This window comes from Lepus europaeus, chromosome 4 (assembly GCF_033115175.1).
Source record: "Lepus europaeus isolate LE1 chromosome 4, mLepTim1.pri, whole genome shotgun sequence".
Classification (NCBI taxonomy): domain Eukaryota; kingdom Metazoa; phylum Chordata; class Mammalia; order Lagomorpha; family Leporidae; genus Lepus; species Lepus europaeus.
The window spans coordinates 42,337,805-42,362,572 of record NC_084830.1 but is presented as its reverse complement, the minus strand read 5'-3'; the positions used below and the strand labels follow the sequence as shown (position 1 = coordinate 42,362,572).

The window sequence follows — 24,768 nt, the reverse complement described above, 5'->3', positions numbered from 1 at the left end:
CAGCCTGGCCCCTCCCGGCCCAGCTCACTAAGTTGTCTCTGTAAGGCCCAGCACCTGCCCTCGCAGCACCAGCAGGAGCTGACGCTCTCACCAGTGCTCCCGGTCTCCAAGTGGCAGATGTGCCAACAGCAGCTGTAAAGAGGGGTGCTCTCCTTGCAGGGGTCTGCAAGGTACCTCGTGAGACAGCCTGCTTAGGTGGCCGTATGAGTGGGCGCTATCAGGCCAGCCCTGGAATCAAGAACAGCTTTCCATACGGGCACACCCTCTTCCCCTTCTATCCTGCTCTTGCCCATGAACTTGCAGAAGACCCCAAACCCGAATGCAGGGCTCTCTCTCTCTCTCTCTCTCTCTGTATGTCTTTATTAACATCATGGTGAAGACATCTTTTCCTACAGTAAATCTGACCCAAGCTCCACTCAAGTGAGCTTTCTCTCTCTTCTCACTCATTTAGAAGAGAAAGCCGGGGACAAAAATGACATGGGAGAAGCCTTTTACGATGTATGAAGTCCTAAATACAGACAGCTTCTGTTGAGAGGAGGGAGCCCACTAACATTATCCCTCTTGGCGAATGCTGATGATGCTTCAAACTCGAGACTCTACCAAGGCTACTCCGATCGCACTAGATCTCAGCTTCCGGCTGGCCCTCAGCGGGCCCATTGACAAGTTACAGGCAAGAGGCAGGCGAGGCAGCGGGGCAGGGATGCAATGGGAGAGTGGCAGCAAGCAAGCCTGAGAAGATGCAGACAGCCAGGCTTAATTACAAATGTGAATGACAGTTTTATGCAAGCTAGAGTTTTCCAGCCCCTGGAAGGGGATTCCCATCATGCCTGGGCCAGGGCTCGCTTCACCTTTTACGGAAATGTTAGAATTGTTACCACTTCCAGTCACATGGATCTAATGACCCAGTGTCCCGGGTCTGGCTTTCTCACAAGCCACGGTGACCTGAAGAGGGAAGGCTCATTGTTCTAAGATCGCGAGTGTCCCTCACCAAATACATGCCATGAGCTTCAGGGGACACTGGGCAGAGAGGCTGGTACTGTGGAATCCTAGGCTTGCTGCCCTCCTCCATGCCCACCCACTCTGCCTCTAAACACCAACAGCCGTAACCACACTTGTTTATGAAACACCAATGGTTTCTGGAATTCTTTTGACACCGTCTTGAAAGGTTGCATAACTCCCCCAATATCACACAGCTACTATGTGCCAGGGCTAGAATTTGAATCCAGAGCTCCTCCTGACCCCATAGGTAGGAGATCCTAAATTCTATCCCTACCACCTTCAGCTACAGGTACGTCTGGTGTGGCCAGCGAGCCGAGGGTGTAAAAACCACACCAGGTGAAGTATTTGGGTCTGGCCTATGCTCTCTCATTCTGCACAATCCAACCATTTCCAAAGTATCATTCATCCTGTAGCCGTGCCCCCGAGTTACCTGCCTTGTCCCAGGTGCCCCTGACCTTGTGCACCATCTCCCCCTCCCCCCACCATTACTGTCTTCCTCCTCCACTGATGCGTCTCAAATATTAAGCATCAAGGGTCTTTGATGCTTTTGGAAAGATCATTCTGGAAATCAGAACATAATATTGACCAGATCGGAAGCAGAAAGCCTAGGTTAGGGACAGCTATAGAAGTGTAGCTGAGGGAGAATGAGGGCTGGAACCCAGATCAGGGCATTGGAGGGGTGGGGGAGGGGAGACGATGATTAGGACCTGGGCGGGAGGGGGAGTGGAGGAGGAGGAGCCCAGGAGACCTTGTCAATGGATGCCCTCGGCAATTGCCACTCAGCATCTGTAGGAACACGGAGGCCAAGGGCAGGTCAGGGGAGGGTGCGCACATGATGACGTGAGTAGGAAGAAAGGTCCAGAATCGTCATTCCTGGGCAGGACCAAGACCCAGAGGAGGTGTTTCCTTGCCAGGAAGACACGAGTGGGCGTCCCTGCCGGGCTGTGAGGAGGAACCAGGTGCCCCACCGGGGGTACCTGCAGGCCTGAAGGGGTGGAGCCCACCAGGGAGCGCTCCTGTTCCTGGCTCACAAGGGCTCGGCAACCCCAGCACAGGAGTGGCCTGCCCTTTGGAAGGTCCTGGAAACTCCCCCACTTCCTCACGTTGTCTACTTTGTAGTCGCCCCTACCCCACCCCCCATCCCTCTCCCTGGAGAGTTAGAACTAAAGCCTTCCCAGGGAAAAGCGCCTGGAGCCCCGGGTGTGAGAAGCTGGTGTCCCCTCGGCAGCCCGGTGGGGCCAGAGGAAGCAAGGCCTGGGCGGCGGGGCTGGGGGTGGGCACATCTGGAGAAGGGAGCTGTTTTCTGGGTGCTGTGCTTGTGGTCCCCAGGGAGCTGACTCTGCACCCAGAGTTAGACCCGACGGTGCACTGGCTGCCTGCCTTCTTCCTGTCGGGAAGAGGAGCTTCCAAGAAACCCTGTCACCAGCCACCTTGGTACGGCCTAGCTCCATTCTCTCTCCTCTCCCTCAGCATCCCCAAATGAAGCACTTGGCATATTTTCAGGCTGCTTCCTTAGCTCAGCTCAGGGGAGTGACAGCAGCCCTAGGAAGGACCTAAGTGATCTCTGGGAATGGACACCCACAGGGAGGGGGGAATCCCAGAGGCCCCCAGGAAACCCAAGCAGCGTTTCAGATAAGTCGTCCCGGAACAGAGTGACAGCTAGGAAGTTTCTGGAAGGTAACCACGTCCTAGTCCCTGCTCTCCAAAAGGAGGTCTGCCTAAATTCAGCTCCAGAGCTGGAGTTCCCCCCAAGCTTACCTCTAGGACTCTTTCAGTGGTGTCTGATGTTAGGATTTCGACCCCAATCCTCCCTCCACCGGGCAGAAGTATGTCCAGGAAGGCAGGCTTGGCAGTGATGTTAAACGTGTTCTGTAAGCAAAAGGAAATAAAAATAAACGTCCCCGCCAAGCAGCCCCCGCAGCAGCAGGTGAACAATCAGTGGCCGCTCTTGTGGGTGCTCTGCGGGAACGCGGTCCCCAGGGACACAGCAGCTGAATGGGGACAGGGCGGGGGAGGGGGTATGAAAGTGGGGCACAGCGACAGCAGGAAGCTTCAACAGCTTGCAAACACACAGCGCAGAGCATTCGTCTTGGAGGAAAAAGCTTCCGGCCACATTGTCCGCACTCTTGGTAGTCTCAGAATGAGTCCTCCCAGTATTGAATATTTCTAAGCATCCTGAGAGGTCCCTATTGCAGATTCTCTGTGATACTTCGTGCATGGGTGTGTGCTGCGGTTGGGTCCGGGTGAGGGGTGGGGGGTGGGATGCTGGTTCAGACGATCCTCCAATTCTTGGACACCACACGGCTGTTCCAACAATTCAATCACTTCCGCCTCAATTAACTTGGAGTCAGCACCAGACCCCACAAGTTAAAGGGCCCAGTTCCGCAAGACTGCCCCCATTGCAGCCGCCTGTTGCAAACGGGGTGCCTGGGCTACCCACCCTTCTTTCCAGCTGACTCCGAATTCAGGGGTTCCCAGGACTTCCTCTCAGATTCCAGAGTTTGTTAAAATGACACAAGCAACTCGGGGAGAACTGTACTGACCATTGCTGATTTATTGTAATGGATACAACTCAGGATAGTCTAAGGGCAAGAGATTCCTGGAGGGGCGGGGGTGGGCGTGGAGTTCCCACGCCCTTGCTGTATGACCACCCTCCCAGCTCCTCCACGTGTTCAGCAACCCGACAGCTCCCCACACCCCACCAGCCCAGAATTGTCGTGGCGCTCCCATCTCTCACTGTGTGCAACCGTGCGGAACACTGAACAGGCTACATTCCCTTTCCACACCTCACCCCGGCGGGGGCATTTGGCAGTTAAGATGTTGCTTGGAACACCTGCAGCCTGTATCGCACACAGTGCCGGTTGGAGCTCCGCTCTAGAGTCCAGCATCCTGCTGATACGCACCTTGGGAAGCAGCAGGTGATGGCTCGGGTAGGTGGGTCCCTGTCACCCACAGAGGGAGACCCGGACTGAATTTCAGGCTCCTGTCTTTGGCTTGGCCCAGCCCCAGCTTCTGCTGGCATTTGGGGAGCAAACCAGCAGATGGAAGCTCTTTGTCTCAAGTTAAAATAAGGATGAACAGTACTGGTCACAGACTCTCAAGGTAGCTTTATCGTTTTGCTAGCATTACTAGATAAGGAGGAAGTTACAGATCTTCCATCTGACTTAGTCTGGACAGGGAAGAAACAAGGTAGCTTTATTGTTTTGTTAGCATTACCAAGGATGAGGAGGAAGTTCCGTATCTTCCAAGGGATTAGGAGTCAAGCAGCCTCAGGAAGGAATCCAGGCAGGGCCCTCATCTCACACCCTCTCCTGGGTGCATCACCTTTCCCAGACTCCATAACCAGCACCACAGCCCCTCCAGCCATCCCCCCCCCCACCATGGACTTCTTAGGGGGCCTCCTGGCTTCCATTCTCCTCACACCAGAGCACTTTCCTAACAGCCGCAATAGCAACATTTTTTAAATGCAAACCTAAAGATGTTCCTCTCTTGCTTAAATCCCGCCAGGGTCCTTCCATTGCTCCTGGGAGATCCAACTCTTTGCCACTGGCTGGGGGTAAGTCAGCTGGCAATGGCCACTAGCCTGGGATCCCAGCACTGCAGGTGGCGGCTTCACCAGCTACCGCCACCAGCCTGGTCCCTCCCTTGGCTTGTTATACTTGATTTGTTTGGACGACTGCTTAGACAGTAAGTTCCTTCAGAGTAGGATGCTGATGAGTTTATTTCAGACACTGCCCTGTACAAATAGACACTTGAATAATTGATATGCCATAGTTTCTCAAATAATCTACCTGATTGGAAAAAACCTAAGATAGTGGTCCCCAAAATGGAGCATTTACTAGCGGATTATTTCTATGCATAACCACCCTCTCCATCCCGCCACTGCATACTTCCCCTAGTGATCCTTCAGCAGAGAACATTAAAGTCTCCACTGGGCTAAGGTGACCTCCTTCATCCACACTGTAGGACGCAGAGGCTAAAGGGCCACGCTGTTCCTTGCCAATGGCCAGGGTGGGACACGGGGCCTCCCAGCTGCCCTCACTTCCTTCCTCCTTCTCTCCAGCACGACTAACAGGTTTCCTCACCCACTGGAGACCTGACTCACAGTCTGTGTCAACCGGCTCCACTTTCCCCAAGTCACCAACCACACCTGCCTTCTTCCTCATTCCCCCACCCCCACCCCAACCTCACCTTCTGTAAATCACACAGAGGACATCGAGATGGGAACTTCCCTGCTACTCATGGCCCAATCTGGGAAGGTGCCCGTTGCCTTGCACAATCTTGGACTTAAGAGGTGTCACTCCTCCACCTGAGCCCAGGTTGTGCCCCACCCTCCTTCCTCAAGGTCAAGGTCACAGACTCACTGATTTTCCTCCTCCTCTGCAGCTCTTTCCCACCAGCAGCAAACATATCCTCAGCCGTCTCCCTCAGCATCAGTAAAACTGAGACTCAGGGCGGATCGTCTCCAAGAAAAAGAATCCGAGCTGCCTGACCACTGGGGGGAGTTCTGTTTTCCACACTGCTAGAGGTGTGACAAGAGTCGGTGCCACAGTGAAGGACAAGGAATGTGTTTTTCCTTTTACATTGTACAATTTTAACTCTAGGAAAAGTAAAAATAAAAGTTGTCCAAGAGAGTAAAGGTAATCATAGACATAATTTGGCTGCACAGTAAAACATATTTACGTGTTATGGGACAATGAAAACACGAAGGATCTAAAAGCCTGGCTTAACAAAGCTGGGGTACAGGTGTGGTGGAGGAAGATGAAACCTTCATCTTCACCCCCCCCCATAATGGTCCCTGGAGAATGTCTAAAAATGGAAGGATAAGAGACATTCATAGATACACTTCATTAACCTCCTGACATCAAACAACCGAAGGAAGGCTACAGCTGTGAAAGGCATTGCTTCTGGATTTACAACTACAGGGGAGGGGATGTGGCGTACTAAGAAGCTTCCCTGGGAGCAGCCGTGATGCCACAAGTAGTTGGGTCCCTGCCACCCATGCGGGAGACCCGGTCCCAGCTGTTGCAGGCATTTGGGGGAGTGAACAAGAAGATGGAAGACATCTCTCTCTCTCTCTCTCTCTCACTGCCTTTCAAGTAAATAAATCTTAAATAGAAGAAAGAAGCTTCAAAATCGTCCAGCACTGTGGGCTTCCTTTAAAACATGTGCTAAAAAATCAAATAAAACATGTGCTGACTCCTTTCAGATCAAGTGGAAGAAGAGGAGGCGTGGTTGACTTTCCCAAGGATGTGAGTGTGTCCTGTGGCTAGTGTGCCCCTCCTGGAGGGAGGTGTGCTCACCAAGCTCCACACATCTCCCGCACACTTACTCATGGGCCCTGATCACTTACACATGGGGCACAGGAGACAGTCTGCGGAGCACATGAGGCCAACTCCCCGAGCCGGGCTCTGTCTCTGGAGCAGCGCTAGCCCAAGCCAACACTCAAGGCACGATTGTGGAATGTATCAACAATCAAGGTCAGAGAAGGCAGATTGAGGCACACACAGGACAACCTTCCTGATTTAAACAGAACCTCCTAGGGCCGGCACTGTGGTGTAGGTGGTAAAGCAGCCTCCTACAACGCCAGCATTCCATAGGGGAGCTGGTTCAAGACCCGGCTGCTCCACTTCCAATCTGGCTCTCTGCTGTGGCCTGGGAAAGCAGTAGAAAATGGCCCAAGTCCTTGGGCCCCTGCACTCACATGGGAGACCAGGAAGAAGCTCCTGGTTTCTGGCTTCTGATCGGCACAGCTCCAGCCGTTGTGGCCAGTTGGGGAGTGAACCATCAGATGGAAGACCTCTCTCTCTGTAACTCTGTCTTTCAAATAAATAAATAAATCTTTCAAAAAATAAATCTTTATAAAAAAAAAAAAACAAAACAGAGTGCTGGGCTTTAGCATAGGGTGTGGAAGAAAACACTCAGAAACAGAAGGCAAGATCCAGCACCACAGCAGACAAAAGGAAGTGACTCAAGCTCCGCCTCTCCCCAGCACAGCGTGTCAGCCAACAGCTAGCGTGGAAAGAACACTCTCTCAGAGTTCAGTGACAACCGCGAAGAACCTGCAGCAGAGCTGTGCAAACACTCTCGGAGAGGGGAAGAAGGAAGCATAACACAGAAGACACACACCTGAAAAATTATGCCCCGAAGCAGGAAATGATGGATATGCTAATAAAGACATGGCTGCTTTGAACAAAGACCTCAAAGAACTGACAAAAGTCTTAAGAGGTAAGAGAACAAAAGAATATAAAAGGGAACTCGTAAAGTTCATGGGAATAAAAAAAAAAAAAAAACAAAACAGACGTTACAAAAACGGAAGCAGCAATATTGTACAATGCTTTTGGATAAAATTACAAAAGCAAAACCACTCACAGAACTAATACCAGGTAAAAGCTTTTCAAGTTATCAGAAAAGAAAAATATTCACAAAGTTCTAAAACACTGATCCCCCATGAATGATTGCTAAAAAGCATTTGACAGGGGCCAATGTTGTGGCATAGCAATGGGCATCTTAGATCTGAGCGCCAGCTGGAGTCCTGGCTGTTCTGCTCCCAATCGAGCTCTCTGCTAATGGGCCTGAGATGGCAGTACTTGGGCCCCAGCCACCCACGTGGGAGACACAGATAGAATACCAGGCTCCTGGCTTTGACATGGCTCCAGCCCCAGCCACTGCAGCCATTTGGGGAGCGAACCAACAGATGGTAGACATCTCTTTGTCTCTCCCTCTTCTCTGTCTTTCAAATAAATAAACCTTGAAAAACAAAAAACAGGGTCAGCGATGTGGTGTGGTGGGTTATATTGCCGTCTGCAGTGCTGGCATCCCATCTGGGTGCCAGTTGGAGTCCTGGCTGCTCCACTTCTGATCCAGCTCTCTGCTATGGCCTGGGAAATCAGTGGAAGATGGTCCAAGTCCTTAGGTTCCTGCACCCACACAGGGGAACCTGGAAGACGCTCCAGGCTCCTGGCTTCGGATTGGCCTAGCCCTGGTCATTAGGGAAGTGAACCAGCAGATGGAAGATCGATCAATCAATCAATCAATCTCTGTTTCTAACTCTGCCTCTCTTTCAAAAAAAAATAAATAAATCTTTAAAAAAAAGTTTTGTGCTGGCCGGCGCCACCGCTCACTAGGCTAATCCTCCGCCTGCGGTGCTGGCACCCCAGGTTCTAGTCCCGGTCGGGGGATACTGTCCCGGTTGCTCCTCTTCCAGGCCAGCTCTCTGCTATGGCCCGGGAATGCAATGGAGGATGGCCCAAGTGCTTGGGCCCTGCACCCCATGGGAGACCAGGAGAAGCACCTGGCTCCTGGCTTCGGATCAGCACAGTGCACCGGCCGCAGTGGCCATTGGAGGGGGTGAACCAACGGAAAAGGAAGACCTTTCTCTCTGTCTCTCTCTCTCTCTCTCTCTCTCACTGTCCACTCTGCCTGTCAAAAAAAAAATTTATAAAAAAAAAGTTTTGTGCCCAAATAAACTTAGTTTTCCATTCCATTTCAATAACCCTTTTGATACACTCTTATTATATTTTAAACCATCGAGTGCATCATTTCTTAAGGTGGAGTGGGCCAGTAAATATGTGTGCACCGTGAACCCCTGCCTCACCAAAATGTGCTCCAGTGTCTGCACGTCGGGCCGAGGTATTCCTGCCCCCCTTGCTGCGATCCAGCTCAACACCATCATGTTACTGCACAGCTTCATCCTTGTCAGAGCTCAAACTCAAACATGCAGGCAGAAACATGTCTCCCTTTAGGCAATCAGAATGAGTGATGTGCTAAATAGATGGACAGGGCGAAGCTTCAGGCAGGCCCTAGACGGCAAGTGGCCATGGTTCTTTCAATGGACCAAGGAGAGGGAGTTGCCCAAGGTTCCGTTGTACCCACTGAATTTTCTCCATGCCTCAGCTACAAGAAAGCCCAGGGCAGAGAACATGCGAGTAGAGGCTGGCATGGCCCCGCCCCCATGTCTTCACCAACGCCCACTTGGAAATCTCACTACAGACCCACGGCCACAGGCCTGCTTAATGCTCAAAGCTGCCCTTCTTTCTCTGCAGTCCAAGGCTGTCTTCTCCTTGGTCGGTGATTCTAAGGCCACAAAAGAAGGTGTCTATTTAATAAAATCCACCAGAGGTGGATTGATGATCCATCTAGATCCTAAACTTGCAGGAGAACAAAATCGAAACCGCTCTCCAAGCCATTCGAAGCAAATACATTCCACCCAAGTCCAGGCTCTGTGGGCCAGCCAAGCAGAAGCACATACATGTCCACAGGGTTAACACAGCCACACGTTCAGCACAGAGATAACAGCCCAAGCTTACCAGCTGTACCAGCTTCAAGAAATCAATGAAGACTTCACTTTTCAACACGTTCGGGTCTGCAGTTACTGGAAAACACGAACCGTGAGATGGGTTAGCCCGGGCTGGGCTGAGCCAGGTGTGTTCATCATTCTGTCCACCAGAGTACCTTCGATGCGTTGCTGGTGCACGGTGGTCCCCACTGAAGGTGATGGAGCTTGTGACCTCCCAAACACGGGAAAACCCACAAAGCTTGCCCCCTGCAGGCAGCCCTAACAACAACAAGAACCCCTCCTAGCAAGCCGGGGTGATGGTGCTTGTGAAAATCTCACTTCATGCACGCACACCCACTCTTCTCTGCCCAAAGGATGGTGAAGTTAATATAAAACATGAAAAAGCAAAATGATCTATTTTTTGTAGGTTTATTTGTTAAAAAAAAAAAAAGGGGGGGGGCTGAGCCACAGGCAGAGAGAAAGAGAATTTGCATACACTGGTTCACTCCTCACTCCTCACACTATAGCCCTGTAGTGCCCAGTGCTGGACCAGGCCAAATCCAGGAGCCAGGAAGCTTGCATTAGCAGGAAGTTGGATGGGAAGTAGAGCAGCTGGGACTAGAACCAGGCATTCTGACATGAGATGTGGGCACATCCCAAGGGGCAGCTTAGCTGGCTGCGCCCCTAAAACATCAGCCCAGACTTGAGTCTAGATCCCAAGCTTAGCCAGACAATTGGCAACTTGGAAAATTTCAAATCAACCAAGAAGCATTGAGAGCACCTCTTTGAATAATGGGAGCTCTTAAGAGGTTACCAAAAAAGGCACGCCATGGCAGTCGGAAAGACTTAAAGAGGTTTACCCACCCACATTCACAGAAATATTTCCCCCTTACCTTCGTTTTTAAAGATTTATTTATTACTTGAAAGGCAGAGTTACAGAGAGGCAGAGGCAGAGAGAGCGAAAGAAAGAGAGGTCCTCCATCTGCTGGTTCACTCTTCAAATGGAAGCAACTGCCAGGGCTGGGCCAGGTCGAAGCCAGGAGCTAAGAGCTTCTTCCAGGTTTCCCACGTGGGTGCAGGGGCCCAAGCACTTGGGTCACCCTCCACTGCTTTCTCAATCCACAGCAGAGAGCTGGATCAGAAGTGGAGCAGCTGGGACTCGAACCAGTGTCCATATGGGATGCTGGCACTGCAGGTAGTGGCTTTACCTTATATGCCACAGCGCCAGCCTCTCTCCATTACTTTTAAAACTCTAATATCAAGATGGCATTGTGGCACAGAAAGGTAAGCCTCCATCTGACACCAGCATCCTCTGTATCAGAATGCTGGTTCAAGCTTCCGATCCAGCTCCTGGCTAACGCACCTGGGAAAGCAGTGGAGGATGGCCCAAGTGCTTGGGCCCTACCGCCCACCATGGGAGACTGTGGAGCTCCAGGCTCCTGGCTTTGGCCTGGCCTAGCCCTGGGCTCTTGTAACCTTTTGGGGGAGTGAACCAGTAGATAGAAGATCTCCCTCTCCCTTTCCATCCCCTGCTCCTCTCTCCAATGCTCTGCCTTTTAAATAAAGAAATTTTAAAAGCAAAACCAGGGGCCAGAGCTGTGGCATAGTAGGTTAAGCCCAGCATCCCATATGGGCGCCAGTTTGAGTCCTGGCTGTTCCGTTTCCAATAAAGCTCCCTGTTACTGTGCCTGGGAAAGCAGCAGAAGATGGCAAAAGTACTTGCACCCCTGCACCTGTGTGGGAGACCCAGAAGAAGCTTCTGGCTCCTGGTTTCAGCCTGGCCCAGCCTTGGCTGTTGCTTCCATCTGGGGAGTGAACCAGCAGATGGAAGACCTCTCTCTCTCTCTCTGTCTCTCCCTCTCTCTGTAACTGTATCTCTCAAATAAATAAATCTTAAAAACTAAATAAATAAAAAAACCACCAATAACCAGTGACAGTGGCCAGAGCAGACGGCACAGGTGCTCAGGTATGAGCTGGCCACCCATTCCTCCTCGTCTGGTCTTCCCCCGGACCCTGCACGGGAGCTGAGCTGACTTGGGATCGCTGTGAAATTTCTCTCTCTACTTTTTGCTGCTGCTTTACTGCTGTTCTCTAACGATTTCTACCAACATTCAAACCTAGCATGTACTGACCATGCAATGTGTGCCAGGGGTGGGAGGGTCCATTCCCAAACAACACCACTGTATAAAAGGCCAGCCCTCTTTTTTGAGGAGTACTTTGAAGGGGCAAAAGCCTCCAGCCTCTAGCTGCTAGAACAAGCGCTCCCTTAATGCAAGTTCACCAGTGTGACTATGGTGCACCAGGCCCTGGGCTAAGCACTTCCTGTCTTTCAGCTCATTTAATCTCCATGACAAACCCTGAAGGAAATATTATCTCCAATTTACAAATAAAGAATTGAGGCTCAGAGGAGGTAAGCATTTTGCCCAAGGTCACACAGCCAGAGAGGAGTAAGAGTGGGTTTGGGCTCTGGATCGGTGCCAGGGCCAGAGCTCTTAGTCAGGCCCTTAAGCTGCATGGTGACCTTCCTTGGCCTTGACCTTAATGACACGAAGGAAGACCAAGCCTGGAACAGCAATCCCTCAGACACTGCACAAAGGCCATTTGTACAATGGCCAAGTGTTAAAGGAATATTTGACTAGGATGCGGGCAGACAAACCACATCAAATGGTTCTTGTGGTGCAGTGGGTTACGCCACCATCTGTGATGCTGGCATTCCACACGAGCACTGGTTCCAGTCCCAGCTACCCCACTTCCGATCCAGCTCCCTGTTAACGCACTGGGAGGCAGCAGGTGATAGGCCAAGGACTTGGGTCCCTGCCACCCATGTGGGAAACCCAGATGGCTGTTGGAGCCATCTGGGGAGTGAACCAGCAGATGGAAGATCTCTGTCTGCTTGTCTCTCCCTGCCTTTCAAATAAAATGAAAATAATAATAATAATAATAATAAAGCCTCTATGCCTGATATTTCCTAAGACCTTTCCTATAAACCATTTCTCTCATCCCTGTGCTTTTTTTTAAAAAAAGTTTATTTCTTTGTGTATTTATTTATCTGGGAGGCAGAGTGACAGGGAGAGAGGGAGATGGAGAGAGACTTTCCATCCATTGTGGGCCAAATGCCCACAGCAGCTAGGACAGGTGCAGCTGAAGCCGGAAGCCAGGAACTGCATCAGGGTCTCCCACTTGTGTGGCAGGGACAAGTACTTGAGCCATCATCCGCCACCTCCCAGCAAGCTGGGTCAGAAGCAGAGGTGGGACTTGATCTTGGGCACCCGGATATCAGCTGTGGATGCTCCAAGCGCAGCTCGACCTGCTGCACCACAGTGCCTGTCCTCCAGGGAATTCTTCTTTGTTTTCAAAGCCAACATACAACACCTGACAATGAATCTGAATAGTTTAAAACAAGATACAAAGAACACCTATCGTACGATTACCTACATATGACATATCCAGACTAGGCAACTCTATGGAGAGAGAAATTAAAGCAGCGGGGCCAGTGTTTTGTGGTACAGCAAGTCAGGCTGCCACTTGTCAGGCAGTCCCAGTCCCAGCTGCTCTGCTTCTGACCCAGCTCCCCGCTAATGGGCCTGGGAGGCAGCGAAAGACGACCCAAGTGCTTGGGCCCCTGCACCCATGTGGGAGACCTGGATGAAGTTCCTGGCTCCTGGCTTCATCCTGGCCCAGACCACACTGTTTAGATAATTTATGGAATGAACCAGCAAATGGAAGATATCTCTGCCTCTGCCTTTCAAATAAATGAATAAATAAATTTTTTTTTCATTTATTAAACTTTTATTTAATGAATATAAATTTCCAAAGTTCAGCTTATGGCTTACAATGGCTTCCCCCCTCCCATAACTTCCCTCCCACCTGCAACCCTCCCCTTTCCCGCTCCCTCTCCCCTTCCATTCACATCAAGATTCATTTTCAATTCTCTTTATATACAGAAGATCAGTTTAGTATATATTAGGTAAAGATTTCAACAGTTTGCCCCCATATAGCAACACAAAGTGAAAAAAAAAAAAAACTGTTAGAGTATAGTTATAGCATTAAATAACAGTGTACAGCACATTAAAGACAGAGATCCTACATAATATTTTTTTAAAAAATTAATTAATTTTCTATGCCATTTCCAATTTAACACCAGGTTTAAATGAATAAATAAATTTAAAAAACAAAGGAATCACAGTAGTGCTCACCGAGGCTGGGTGGGGGAGGAAATAGGGTGTGACCCCACTAATGAGTACTGGGTTTCTTTTTGGAGTGATGACAATGACCTAAAATCAGACTAAGGTGAGGATTGCACAAGTATATAAATACATTAAAAACTATATGACCATATGTTTCAAATGGGTGAATTTTATGGTGCTTACCTTATATCAATAAATCTATTTAAAGTGCAAATACATACCATTTTGCAAATATTGTTCCAGCTGCTCTCTCCTCTCATTGGCCATAGATACGGTCATGGCCAGATAGTGCTTCGGAGGGAAGGGTGGCAGCCAGTTCCCAAAGACTCGCTGGAGCTGGAAAACCCAGAGAACACCCAGTGAAAGCGAGCAAGTGCCCCTCCTAGCACTTCACTTAAAAGGAATCCTCCCAGGGAGCCAAAAGGACAAGGCGAGGATAATTTTATTTTCTTAGGGAGAAATTTATTCCAGTACATGTCCTAGACGGGCTATCAGACGTATCACAGACAGACAACTCCCAAGTCTATGTTTGGTTGAGTTGGGGTGTGTCTTTATTTTTCATTTGTTTTACAAGACAACTTCCCACTCACATCACACAATATTTCTTTTCACAATAATTCATTCTGCAACAGTGTCTTGGATATCACTGATGATAACTGGGAATTCTACCCTTCTACCCCACCACCACCAAAGCTGAACGTCACAGCAAATACTCACTAGCTGTACTAGTTGCCTGTGGCCAGTGAGCCCTGAACTGTGGCTCACGTGAGTCTCTCTGGATTTCAGGGAGTTAGTGCAAAGGAGAGGGAATGTGAAATAGCTCACTGACAATCTTTTTGTGCTGATTACATGTTGAAGTGATTATATATACTAAATAAAAGCTTAGTAAAATTAATTCTACCTATGTACTTTTACCCTTTTAACGTGACTACTACAAAGTTAGGATTACGTATGCTGTCCACGTTTTATTTCTGCTGGACAGTGCTGGCTGCAGAATCCCCACAAGGCCAATGCATGATCCCAGTAGAAAGCCACACAGGCCCTTCCTCCCAGTCCCTCCTTGTGCCCCAAGACCACCGTGACAGCCGTTTTTATGGACACCAAATGCTGAGTGCATAGAAAATTCTAAAATGAAGAATCAAAGTGTGTCTGCGTCACTCCAGCCCGAGCCTGAAAGTGAGAAGGGAAACCACCCAGAACCCCAGCCGGATTTCAACACAGCGCCCAGGGAGCAGGGCAGGGTGGAGCTTACCATGGCCATAGTCAGTTGCTTTCAGAAAAATGAAAGCAGGCCCAAGAGAAATGAGGCTACAATCAGACAAGAATTTTAGCTTCGTGGCCTTTGTCACAGATACAATATATATTTGTCTTATGTTTACCTTGCATGGATCCCGACTTCCAAATCTGGGGAAAATTGATTTCTCTACCACCATGCTGGCCCAAGGCGCAGTCATCTCTTTCCCAGACTATGATAGTAGCCTTCTAAGGTGGCTCTCCGCTCCTGACCTTGGCCCTTTCTGGTCTATTCCTAACCCAGCATGTAAGGTGACACGAGGAACATGTAAGTCACGTCATGCCGCTGCCCAGCCCCAAATGCCCAGGGCTTCCCATCTCACTCGAGTAAAGCCAACATCCTCACCATGACCATCACATATGTTGGCCACTAGCCACCTAGGAGCACATTTAAATCACTTCCTTGGCCTTGTGCATCGTATCTCAAGTGCTCAGCAGCCGTGTGAAATACAGCAGGTTGCCACTGGATTGGCCAAGGCAGATACTGAGATTTCCCATCAGCATAGAAGGTTCCAAGGGACAGTGTTGATATAGCATCTAAAAAAGTAATGTATTTTGTTTGGTGGTTGTTTGCTTGAATTTTAGAGCATTTGAAGGCAATATTTATTTTTCTCATTTAAAAAATTTAAATCCTATGTCTTGGAGGGAATCCTGTGGCTCTAAAAGACACTTTGGAAATTCCTTACAAAGCTAAACAGAGCCTTACTCTATAATCCAGCAATCCTACTTCTAAGTATTTGCCCAACTGATCTGAAAACTAGGGCCCTACAGACACCTGCATTGAATGTTTACCGCGGTTTTATTCATAATCCTCAAAACTGGAAGCAACACAATGCCCCTTAACATGTGAATGGATAAAGAAATGGATATATCCACCCAATGAAATATTATTCAGCAATAAAAAAGAGCTGTCAAACCACAAAAAGATATGAATGAATCTTAAATGCATAGTACTGAGCGAAAGAAAAAAATTGGGAAAGCTACACAGCGTATGATTTCAATCATATGACATGCTGGAAAAGGCAAAAGGATAGGTACAGTGAAGAAACCCACAGCCCCCAAGGGTCTGAGGTAGAAGAGTCCTTCAGAGCGGAATCACGTGGAATTTTTTCAGGCAATAAAACCATTCTCTAGGATACTATACAGAATTGCAGCTTCCACATGACCGTATGCATTTGTCAAAACCTACTGAGCTTTACAACACAAGCTTAACATGTGCAGATATTTTTCAAAAATCATTTGGGAGGTCGGAGGAATCCCAGGAGAGAATGCAGAACGGGTCCTTCTCTGTTACAAGTGTACAGAACAATCCCACTGAAAGGAGTAAAGGGAAGAGGTGCTGACCGAAGTCTACAAAACTAACCGCCGTGAGCACCGTGCTCCAGCTGACGAAGGTGTTCCTCAAGGGAGGATGGCTTCACAGTTCCAGTAGAGCCAGGTGTACAGAATCAATTAAGAAAGGGAATGGGGGCTGGTGCCATGGCGCAGGTTAATCCTCCACCTGCAGTGCGGGCATCCCATATGGGCGCCAGTTCTAGTCCCAGCTGCTCCTCTTCCAGTCCAGCTCTTTGCCATGGCCTGGGAAAGCAGTAGAAGATGGCCCCAGTGCTTGGGCCCCTGCACCCACGTGGGAGACCCAGAAGAAGCACCTGGCTCCTGGCTTCGGATCGGTGCAGCTCTGGCAGTTACGGCCACCTAGGGAGTGAACCAATTGAAGGAAGACCTTTCTCTTTGTCTCTTCCTCTCACTGTCTGTAACTCTACCTCTCAAATAAATAAATAAAAAATCTTAAAAAAGAAAAGAAAAATAACGTGAATGATGGGACCAGCATTGTGGTGCAGAAGGTTTAGCCGCCACCTGCAAAGCCAGCGTCCTATATCATAGCACGCATAGCAGTTTGAGTCCCAGATGCTCTGCTTCTGATCCAGCTCCCCGGTGAGGCACCTGGGAAAGCAATGGAAGATGGTCCAAGTGCCTGGGCCCCAACCACCCACATGGGAGACCTCGATGGAGTTCTTGACCCTTGGCTTCAGCCTGGCCAAGTCCTGGCTGTTGGGGCCACTGGGGAAGCAGATGAAAGATCTCCTTCTATCTGTCTCTCCCTCTCTCTGTAACTCTGCCTTTCAAATAAATAAATAAATCTTAAAAAAAAAAAAAGAAATGGCAGATAGCATGAGTCAGGTTTCTTAAGGTTGTAGCGAGAATTCAGAGAAGAGGAGGCCAAGACACCCGTGTAATAATGCATTACACTTGGATATATTGGTAGTAACTCATGTTCCGTTTTAATGTACAGACAGCTAAATATAAAACTATCTTAGCTATGTCTATATACATGGTTTAGTTTATATCCCTTGCTTGAGAAGTCTTCAAAGAGCTCATGGAAAATGAAATTAAAAATTAGTTTGTACTGATGCAAAAAAGTTTGAAATCCATGGATACAGAAGATCTTCAAAACATTCATGGAAAATGAGTAGTATGAAAAAACTGCATGGACCTCAGAAATCTTTACATCAAAATAAACTTATCTTTCAATTGCATTTTCCCGTGTACTGGTTCCATCAGCTGTGAAGGTCTAGAAGCAAGAACACTGCTGGAGCAATGAACACACACAGTGCCTGCATCTTAGTGTCTAACACCATTCTCTGAAGAGCAGCTGGGATCTAGGGAGACATGACTGCCTCTAGGACTGAAACAGGAAAGATACAAGATGGGGGGAGAGGGGAGAAGATGGTGGTGGCAGCATTGTGATGCAGATTAAGCCAGGGCTTGCAATGCCAGCATCTCATATTGGAGTTCCCAGCTGCTTCACTTCTGGTACAGCTTCCTGCTAATGTGCCTGGGAAGGCCCTGGAAGATGGCCCAAGTGCTTAGATCCCTGCCACCCAAATGGGAGACCAGGATGGGATTCCTGGCTCCTGCCGTGGGCCTGGCCCGTATCTGGCTCTTGTGATCATTTGGGGAATGAAGCAGTGGTTGGTAGGTAGATCGGTCAATTGACTGATCTCTCTCCCCCACCCTGCCTATTGTCTTTCTTATTTGAATAAATAGATCTTTAAAAAAAAAAAAAAAAAAAAAGGTACCAGATGATCCTGGAGTCCCAGAAAGTAAAGAGGTACTCAAAACAAAAGTCTTAACAATGGGAGAATGTCAGAGATACAGGAGCAAACTTCAAGTGCTCCAGTGGGTCACAGCTGGAATCATTTGTTCAAGAAAATATAGCAATATAGTTATATTTTTAATTGTAGCATAATCCAAAGTATAAAATAATATGCATAAGTCTACTAGACATGGTGCTGAATAAAGAAACAGGAGTGACTGGACACCGTGCAGAATCTCAGATCATCTATGTACTCGTTGCTCAAGGAGGGGGAACACCAATCCCCACTCTAAATGTGTGCGTCTCAGGGACTTCTCTCCAAAGACTTCGCCATAGACAAGGAAAAGGAGGAGCCTGACAAACACTACCTGAGGCAGGTGACCGAGGTCCACCCCAGTCATGCTCACGGCAGGTGCTCTTGATATGATGTGACGAGAACGTTGCTTTACCTCTGGGATCCTCATGCCCCAAACCCATCACCCCGGTTGAATCATGAGAAAAAAAACACGACAACAAAGCCCAGTAAATGGACATTGGACAAAATATCTGACCTTGAAACTGTCAAGGTCATTCAAAGCAAGGGAAGTCTGAGAAAATCCAGAGGAGCCTGGGAGACACAAGGACCAAATGTGATGTGATTCCTGGTTAGGATCCTGAGGCAGAGACGGGATGTTGTGTGAACGCTAAGTTCACATAACTCAATAAGTTATGGACCACAGTTAATAACATATCGCTAGCGCCTCCTTAACTGTAATGAATCTGCCACACTGTTAGAAAAGGTTAATGGAGGAGACTGATTGCGAAATATTTGGGAACTTTCTCGGTTATCTTCTCTGTAAACCAGGAGTGAGGAACCATTGTTCTGCCGGGGACCATTTGGGTATTTATAACATCATTTGCGGACCATACAAAATCATCCACTTAAAAATTAGCCTACTGTGGGTGAGCGCCGTGGCATAGCAGGTGGAGCTGCCACCTGCAGTGCCTGTAGCCCATGTGGGCGCCCGTTCAAGTACCGGCTGCTCCACTTCTGACTCAGCTCTCTGCTGTGGCCTGGGAAGGCACTGGGGGATGGCCCAAGTCCTTGCACCCCTGCACCCTCGTGGGAGACCCAGAAGAAGCTCCTTGCTCCTGGCTTTGGATCGGCCCAGCTCCAGCCATCGCAGCTATTTGGGGAGTGAACCAGGGGATGGAAGACCTCTCTCTCTCTCTCTGCCTTCCAAATAAAATAAATAAATAAATAAATCTTTCAAAATAAATAAACAAATTAACCTGTAGATTTATCAAATTTCTAGTCCCGCCCCACCTGCCTTGGCAGGGCAAGACCAAATGATTTTGTGGGCTTTCTGTGGCCCATGAGCCAGATGTTCTCCATCCCTGATGTCAACTAAAACCATTCCCCCAAATAAATTTCGTTAAAAACAAACTGATGTCCCGCTCTTCTCTTAAAAACATCAGAAGAGCCGTATTCACTGGGCTCACACTGTCTGAAGCAACATTGTTAGTGGAGACATAACAGCTCCTGTCACCTCCTGTCGCCTCTCAACTGACCCTCATCTCACTGAAATTACTCGCCTGACCCTGTAGCCAGCGAAACCTAGCACAGAACAGCGCAGCAACAATTGTTTCTTTGAGGCTCAAGGAAAGTTCCCTGCCATGTGGGCGACTGTCAAAGGCAACCCCATGGGTGCATCACCCAAGGCAAAAGCTCAAACACCCTGGCTTTATGCTAATTCTATTACACAGAAGCAAAAATCTGTCTTCTTTGCCTGCAATTATTTCTTGGTTAACTGAGTAAGTGATCTTTAAAAAGCATCTTCGCAGATGTTTCCAAAGTGGTTCTAATCATAGCAGCCTTAAGACAGGTTCTCTTCACTTGTTCACACAGCCCCGTGGACAAGCAGGTTGTCCACGATGGTGTAGCACCAGGATGCTCCCTGCAGGAGGGTTACGAGGGGGCAGGGCTTGTGAAGCCTGTGTTCAGATGCTGCTGTTTTAATTCCAGAACAATCTCTCGCATGCATTTCTGGCCTTTCCAGCGACGAGAACCAGAGGAGTCAGTTGGAAATGTCACCCCGCCTCGCCACCTCTGCCACAAAGTGGGGACAACCTGGAGGAAGCGGAATTACCACACAGGTCCTTTCAGCAGTCTTGGTGCCTAATGTCCACGCATTCATGCCGGCTCTCCAGGTCCCCTGGTAAACATCAGATCACTAGATAAAGGGCCATGGCTCAAAGCAACCAGGTGCAAACATTGGCCTGGACTTTGTCTATTTTCCTACTTCTTTCGCAGAACAGCTCTGTGAGGGAGATGGGTGATCATCACCATAGGGAGGGAGGAAGGAGTCTACTCGGGAGAAAGAGTGGGGTGATGTTGATTTGCAAACTCGCATGTACTCCTGAACTCCTCTTGAAAATGGATAACACCTCCTTTTTTTTTTTTTTTTTTTTTTTGACAGGCAGAGTGGATAGTGAGAGAGAGAGAGAGAGAAAGGTCTTCCTTTTTGCCGTTGGTTCACCCTCCAATGGCCGCTGCGGCCGGCGCATTGCGCTGATCCGAAGCCAGGCAGGGCCCAAAGACTTGGGCCATCCTCCACTGCCTTCCCGGGCCATAGCAGAGAGCTGGACTGGAAGAGGAGCAACCGGGACAGAATCCGGTGCCCCGACCGGGAGTAGAACCCCGTGTGCCGGTGCTGCAAGGCGGAAGATTAGCCTGTTAAGCCACGGCGCCGGCCCAAGGATAACACCTCCTTACAAGAACACTGAGCCCACTACCCAGAGCAGTACATCAGGCTCCTCTCAGGGACAGCAGGCTGAGAAGCCAGCGTGGGAAATGGTTCCTCACTCAGCCATGTGCTTCCCGGGTTCCTAGTCGGCCAGGACTCGAAGTCCTTGTATGGCCCTTTGAAAACGACAAAAGGAAGACACACCCTTGCAAAAGGGATAAGCTTAGGAAACGCAGACTAGCCCAGGGACCGGAGTCCTAAGACTCGACTTCATGCCTTGCTCTAGAAGCTTCTGTCCATTTTGGAGAGGCACGTGGTCCCGAGCCAGAGCCCGCGCTGCCACGGAGCCCACCCACCGCAGAGCTAGCTCCCTACCAGGTGGGCTGCAAAGGGAATGGGAGAAGCACCTGCACGCCACGCCCTCACCTCACCTCACAGCTGTGCGTTCCTGGAGCCGCTTGCCCAGCAACTCACTACCCCCTTTCGCAGGTAAGGAGACCCGGGCCTGGAGAAGTTCCCCCACCTCCCCCAGCCGGTCTCCCGCTCCAACCGCTCACCTGCTCGTTCCAACGATGCAGCTGGCTGTAGCGCACCCTGCAGAAGAGGAACCCGTCCAGGTACACGGAGTACAGCTGCAAACACGACCCCCAGTGAGCCGAGCGAGCAGGCGAGCGCGCCCCCTCCTCCCCCGGCCCCCTCCCCGCCCGGCCGCACCCCGCCCGGCCGCACCACGTAGCGGCCCCCCAGCGCGTCGGGCCGCTGCTGGGACACTGGGATGCAGAAGTGCATCTTCATGGCTGGCGGGCGGGGAGCAGGACCTGCTGCTGCGGCGCGGCCCGCGGCTCTGAGGCTGCTCACAGACGCGCGCCCGCTCGCCTTGGTCCTGGGCGTCCGCAGGTAAGGCGGGCACCTGGCCGCACCGCCCCTTCGTCCCCGCCCCCCGCAGCAGCTCGGCGCGTGGTCCCGGGACAGGTGCGGGCGGAGCGCATCCAGGGTGGCCGCCCACCTCCCCGCGCGTCCAGCGCCCGCAGCCACCCTGCGCGGAGCAGGCGCCCAAGTGCTCGGCGGAGCCTGGGGGCACAACAGGACAAAGACACCCCGCCTCCCCGACCCCGAGAGCGCCAGGGTCTCCCTCTGGGTCCTTGCACTCCTGAGGTCCTTGAGGGTGGCGGTGGGGTATGTGGGGACGGATGGCGAATTCTTCGGGGGAGAAAGTCCAAGGTTTTTATCAGATTTTCAGAGTTCCTTAAACCCACGAAAGTCAGCTCCGGCCGCGCACCTGTCCTGTGCACCGGCCTTACCGGGGCGTGGCCAGCCGTGCCCCGCCCCCACCGCAGCGCCGGGCCAGGGGGCGACTTGTTGTTCCCTGGGGGCGCAGCCAGCCGGGGCACCCATTACCTGCCAACATCAGTGCACCATGAATTCGGATTTAGAAATAAATAAATGAGTGAGTGAATAAATAAATAAATAAATAAGGTATCTTAAGATTAACACACTTGTATTAGGTTCAACTGTTTGTGTTGAACTTTGTTGACTGTAACACTTAAAGTCTGCCCCAATAGGTAACCCCACTTCCGCTTATTTAAGCTTTTTTTCCCTTAACAGATCAGAAACCTCAAAAAACTGGAAGTAGCTGTGACCTGAACCCGGAGATGCAAGCTCTGGTCTCAATTAGGTCAGCTGGGTTTGCACACACACTTTGTTCTCTGGCCTACCCACCTCAGCTTCTTTCTGCACAGGCTCTCATTTCTAGTTGCTGTGGAAAATAATCCTCTAAATACTTGCTTCAGCTAATTCCACACCGATTTTGTCCCACCTTGCCGTGGCGGCTGGGAGCTGGGGTGGGGGGTAGTGTCACCTATCATCTGTTTGTTTCTTTCTCCTCTCCTTTAATTGGCACCTGAGTCTTCCAGGTAGACATTGGATCAATGTCCTACCGATGGCAAGACAGGCCCAGGGGGTAGAGTCACTTTTCCAAGGTCACAGCAAGTGCTTCTGTACCCCTGAGTGGTTTATTGCATCACGGACGTGGCCCTGCCATGGGGCGATGCCAGGGGGCGATGGTTAAGCTGCCATTGGGCTGCCTGCTTCCCGTATTGTAGTGCCTGTCTGAGTCCCGACTCTGCTTCTGATTGCAGCTTCCTGCTAATGTGCATGTGCCCTGGGAGGGATGGCTCAGGGGTTCCTGCCCCCCAGGCGGGAGACCCAGAGGGAGTTCCAGACTGGCTCGGCCTTGGCTGTTGTGGGCATGTGGGCAGTGAACCAGTGGACTGATCACTCTCCATCCACCCCCACCCCCTGCCTTTCAAATACAGAAAAATGAGTAATTGTTTTTGAAGTATAAAATGCCCTCCAACCCTGGGGTAACAGGCATCTGAGACAGAAGATGAAAGAGGAAAGAGGAGCAGGACTTGCTGAACACCCGTGTTTCCTGCGTGCTCCCGGGACCAGGCTCTCTGGCTTGCGATATGCCACTGAATTCTCACTGTCACCTGTGAGCAAGGAACCTTTCACAGTTCTGGTTTTATAGGAAAGGCAATTATTGGGCCCCTGGAAATATCAAAGGATATATCTCTTTTGTAGCAACACCAACTAATAAGCTATTTGGATTATATTAAAGGTACTGTAAAGATGTGAATTGAGGCTAAATTCTGTTAGGATAATGTAAAATGCTACTGATACAAATGTCCAGAAGTTACAAAAGTCCAATGATCTTGTTGTGTTGTTATCAGACAAGACAGTTATCTTAATGAGAAAGGCCCAGAGGCCTAAAAGGGACAAATGTTCTGTAAAATCTTACAGGTGCTTTCAAAAATACTGTGTGGAGTAAGCAAGTGCCTCTTCTTGTTGGTTGATGAGTTTATCATTTTTTAAAATTTTATTTTATTTTTTGACAGGCAGAGTGGACAGTGAGAGAGAGAGACAGAGAGAAAGGTCTTCCTTTTGCCGTTGGTTCACCTTCCAATGGCCGCCGCGGCCGGCGTGCTGGGACTGGCGCATGGCGCTGATCCGAAGCCAGGAGCCAGGTGCTTCTCCTGGTCTCCCATGCGGGTGCAGGGCCCAAGCACTTGGGCCATCCGCCAGTGCACTCCCTGGCCACAGCAGAGAGCTGGACTGGAAGAGGGGCAACCAGGACAGAATCCAGTGCCCCGACTGGGACTAGAATCCGGGGTGCTGGCGCCTCAGGAGGAGGATTAGCCTATTGAGCCGTGGTGCCGGCCAGATGAGTTTATAATTTTAACATGGCTATTTAAAGTCTTTTGTCATCCATAGTTTTGTATTCTCTGATCACAAAAAATCAGATTTACTATTCATGGAAGTTAAAAAGTTGTTGGTTCTGTGTTTAAATGTGCCCTTTTGGGCCTGGCACTGGCATAATGGGTAAAACTACTGCCTACAGTGCCAGCATCCCATATAGGTGCCTGTTCGAGTCCCGGCTGCTCCATTTCCAATCCAGTTCTTTGCTATGGCCTGGGAAAGCAGTGGAAGATGGCCCAAGTCCTTGGGCCCCTGCACCCACATGGGGAGACCCAGAAGAAGCTCCTGGCTCCTGGCTTTGAATTGGCTCAGCTCCAGCCACTTGCATCCATTGCCATCTGGGGGGTGAACCAGCAGATGGAAGACCTCTCTCTCTGCCTCTGCCCCTCTGTAAAAGTGTCCTCTTTTATTTTGGGTTACAAAGGGCTTTTAGCCCTGACCCCTATTGTATTCAGTGCTTTGGGACAGTTCTTTTAGCAGATAAAGCCAACAATGGTCTATAGGTTCCAACTGAGAAAAAGTATGGTTAATTCAGGCTGCTAAGAAGAGGAAGTAGTTCTTATCGACTGATGGTAATTTTTTTAAAAAAGAGTTAAATATTTTAAGAAGCTATTACTGAAACTGCTTTATTGTTCTATCTTGTATGTTATACTTGTGTACAGATTTGTATGTCTACATGGGAAAATTATTAAGAGCTCTGTTTTAATTGGCTTATAGATAAAAGATTGCTCATAAATGTAAACTGTTAATTAACCCAAAATACCTTTTTGGTTCACATGAGCTGAATCAATCTATGTATCAGATGTTTTAAATTTGTTGGTAGAAAGAAACTAAAAATGTTTAAGTCATTGATGTGTTTGTGCTTGAGTTTGCTGGCCGGACAAATTACACTTGTTTAAGAGATGTTTCCAAATCCATGTCCTCTTGTCC

At 49.6% G+C, this 24,768-nt stretch overlaps 1 protein-coding gene across 1 annotated transcript in view; it reads right to left on the bottom strand.

The window, feature by feature from the left end:
* Positions 1-21,375, bottom strand: part of SNX31 (sorting nexin 31) — a 58,871-nt gene extending 37,496 nt beyond the window's left edge. The window contains exons 1-5 of the mRNA XM_062189487.1: positions 21,310-21,375; positions 21,138-21,212; positions 13,686-13,800; positions 9,309-9,373; positions 2,758-2,868 (exon numbers count right to left, since the gene is read on the bottom strand). Of these exons, the coding sequence (XP_062045471.1) occupies positions 2,758-2,868; positions 9,309-9,373; positions 13,686-13,800; positions 21,138-21,212; positions 21,310-21,375 (432 nt within the window). The remainder of the gene's footprint in view (positions 1-2,757; positions 2,869-9,308; positions 9,374-13,685; positions 13,801-21,137; positions 21,213-21,309) is intronic.
* Positions 21,376-24,768: the final 3,393 nt, after the last annotated feature.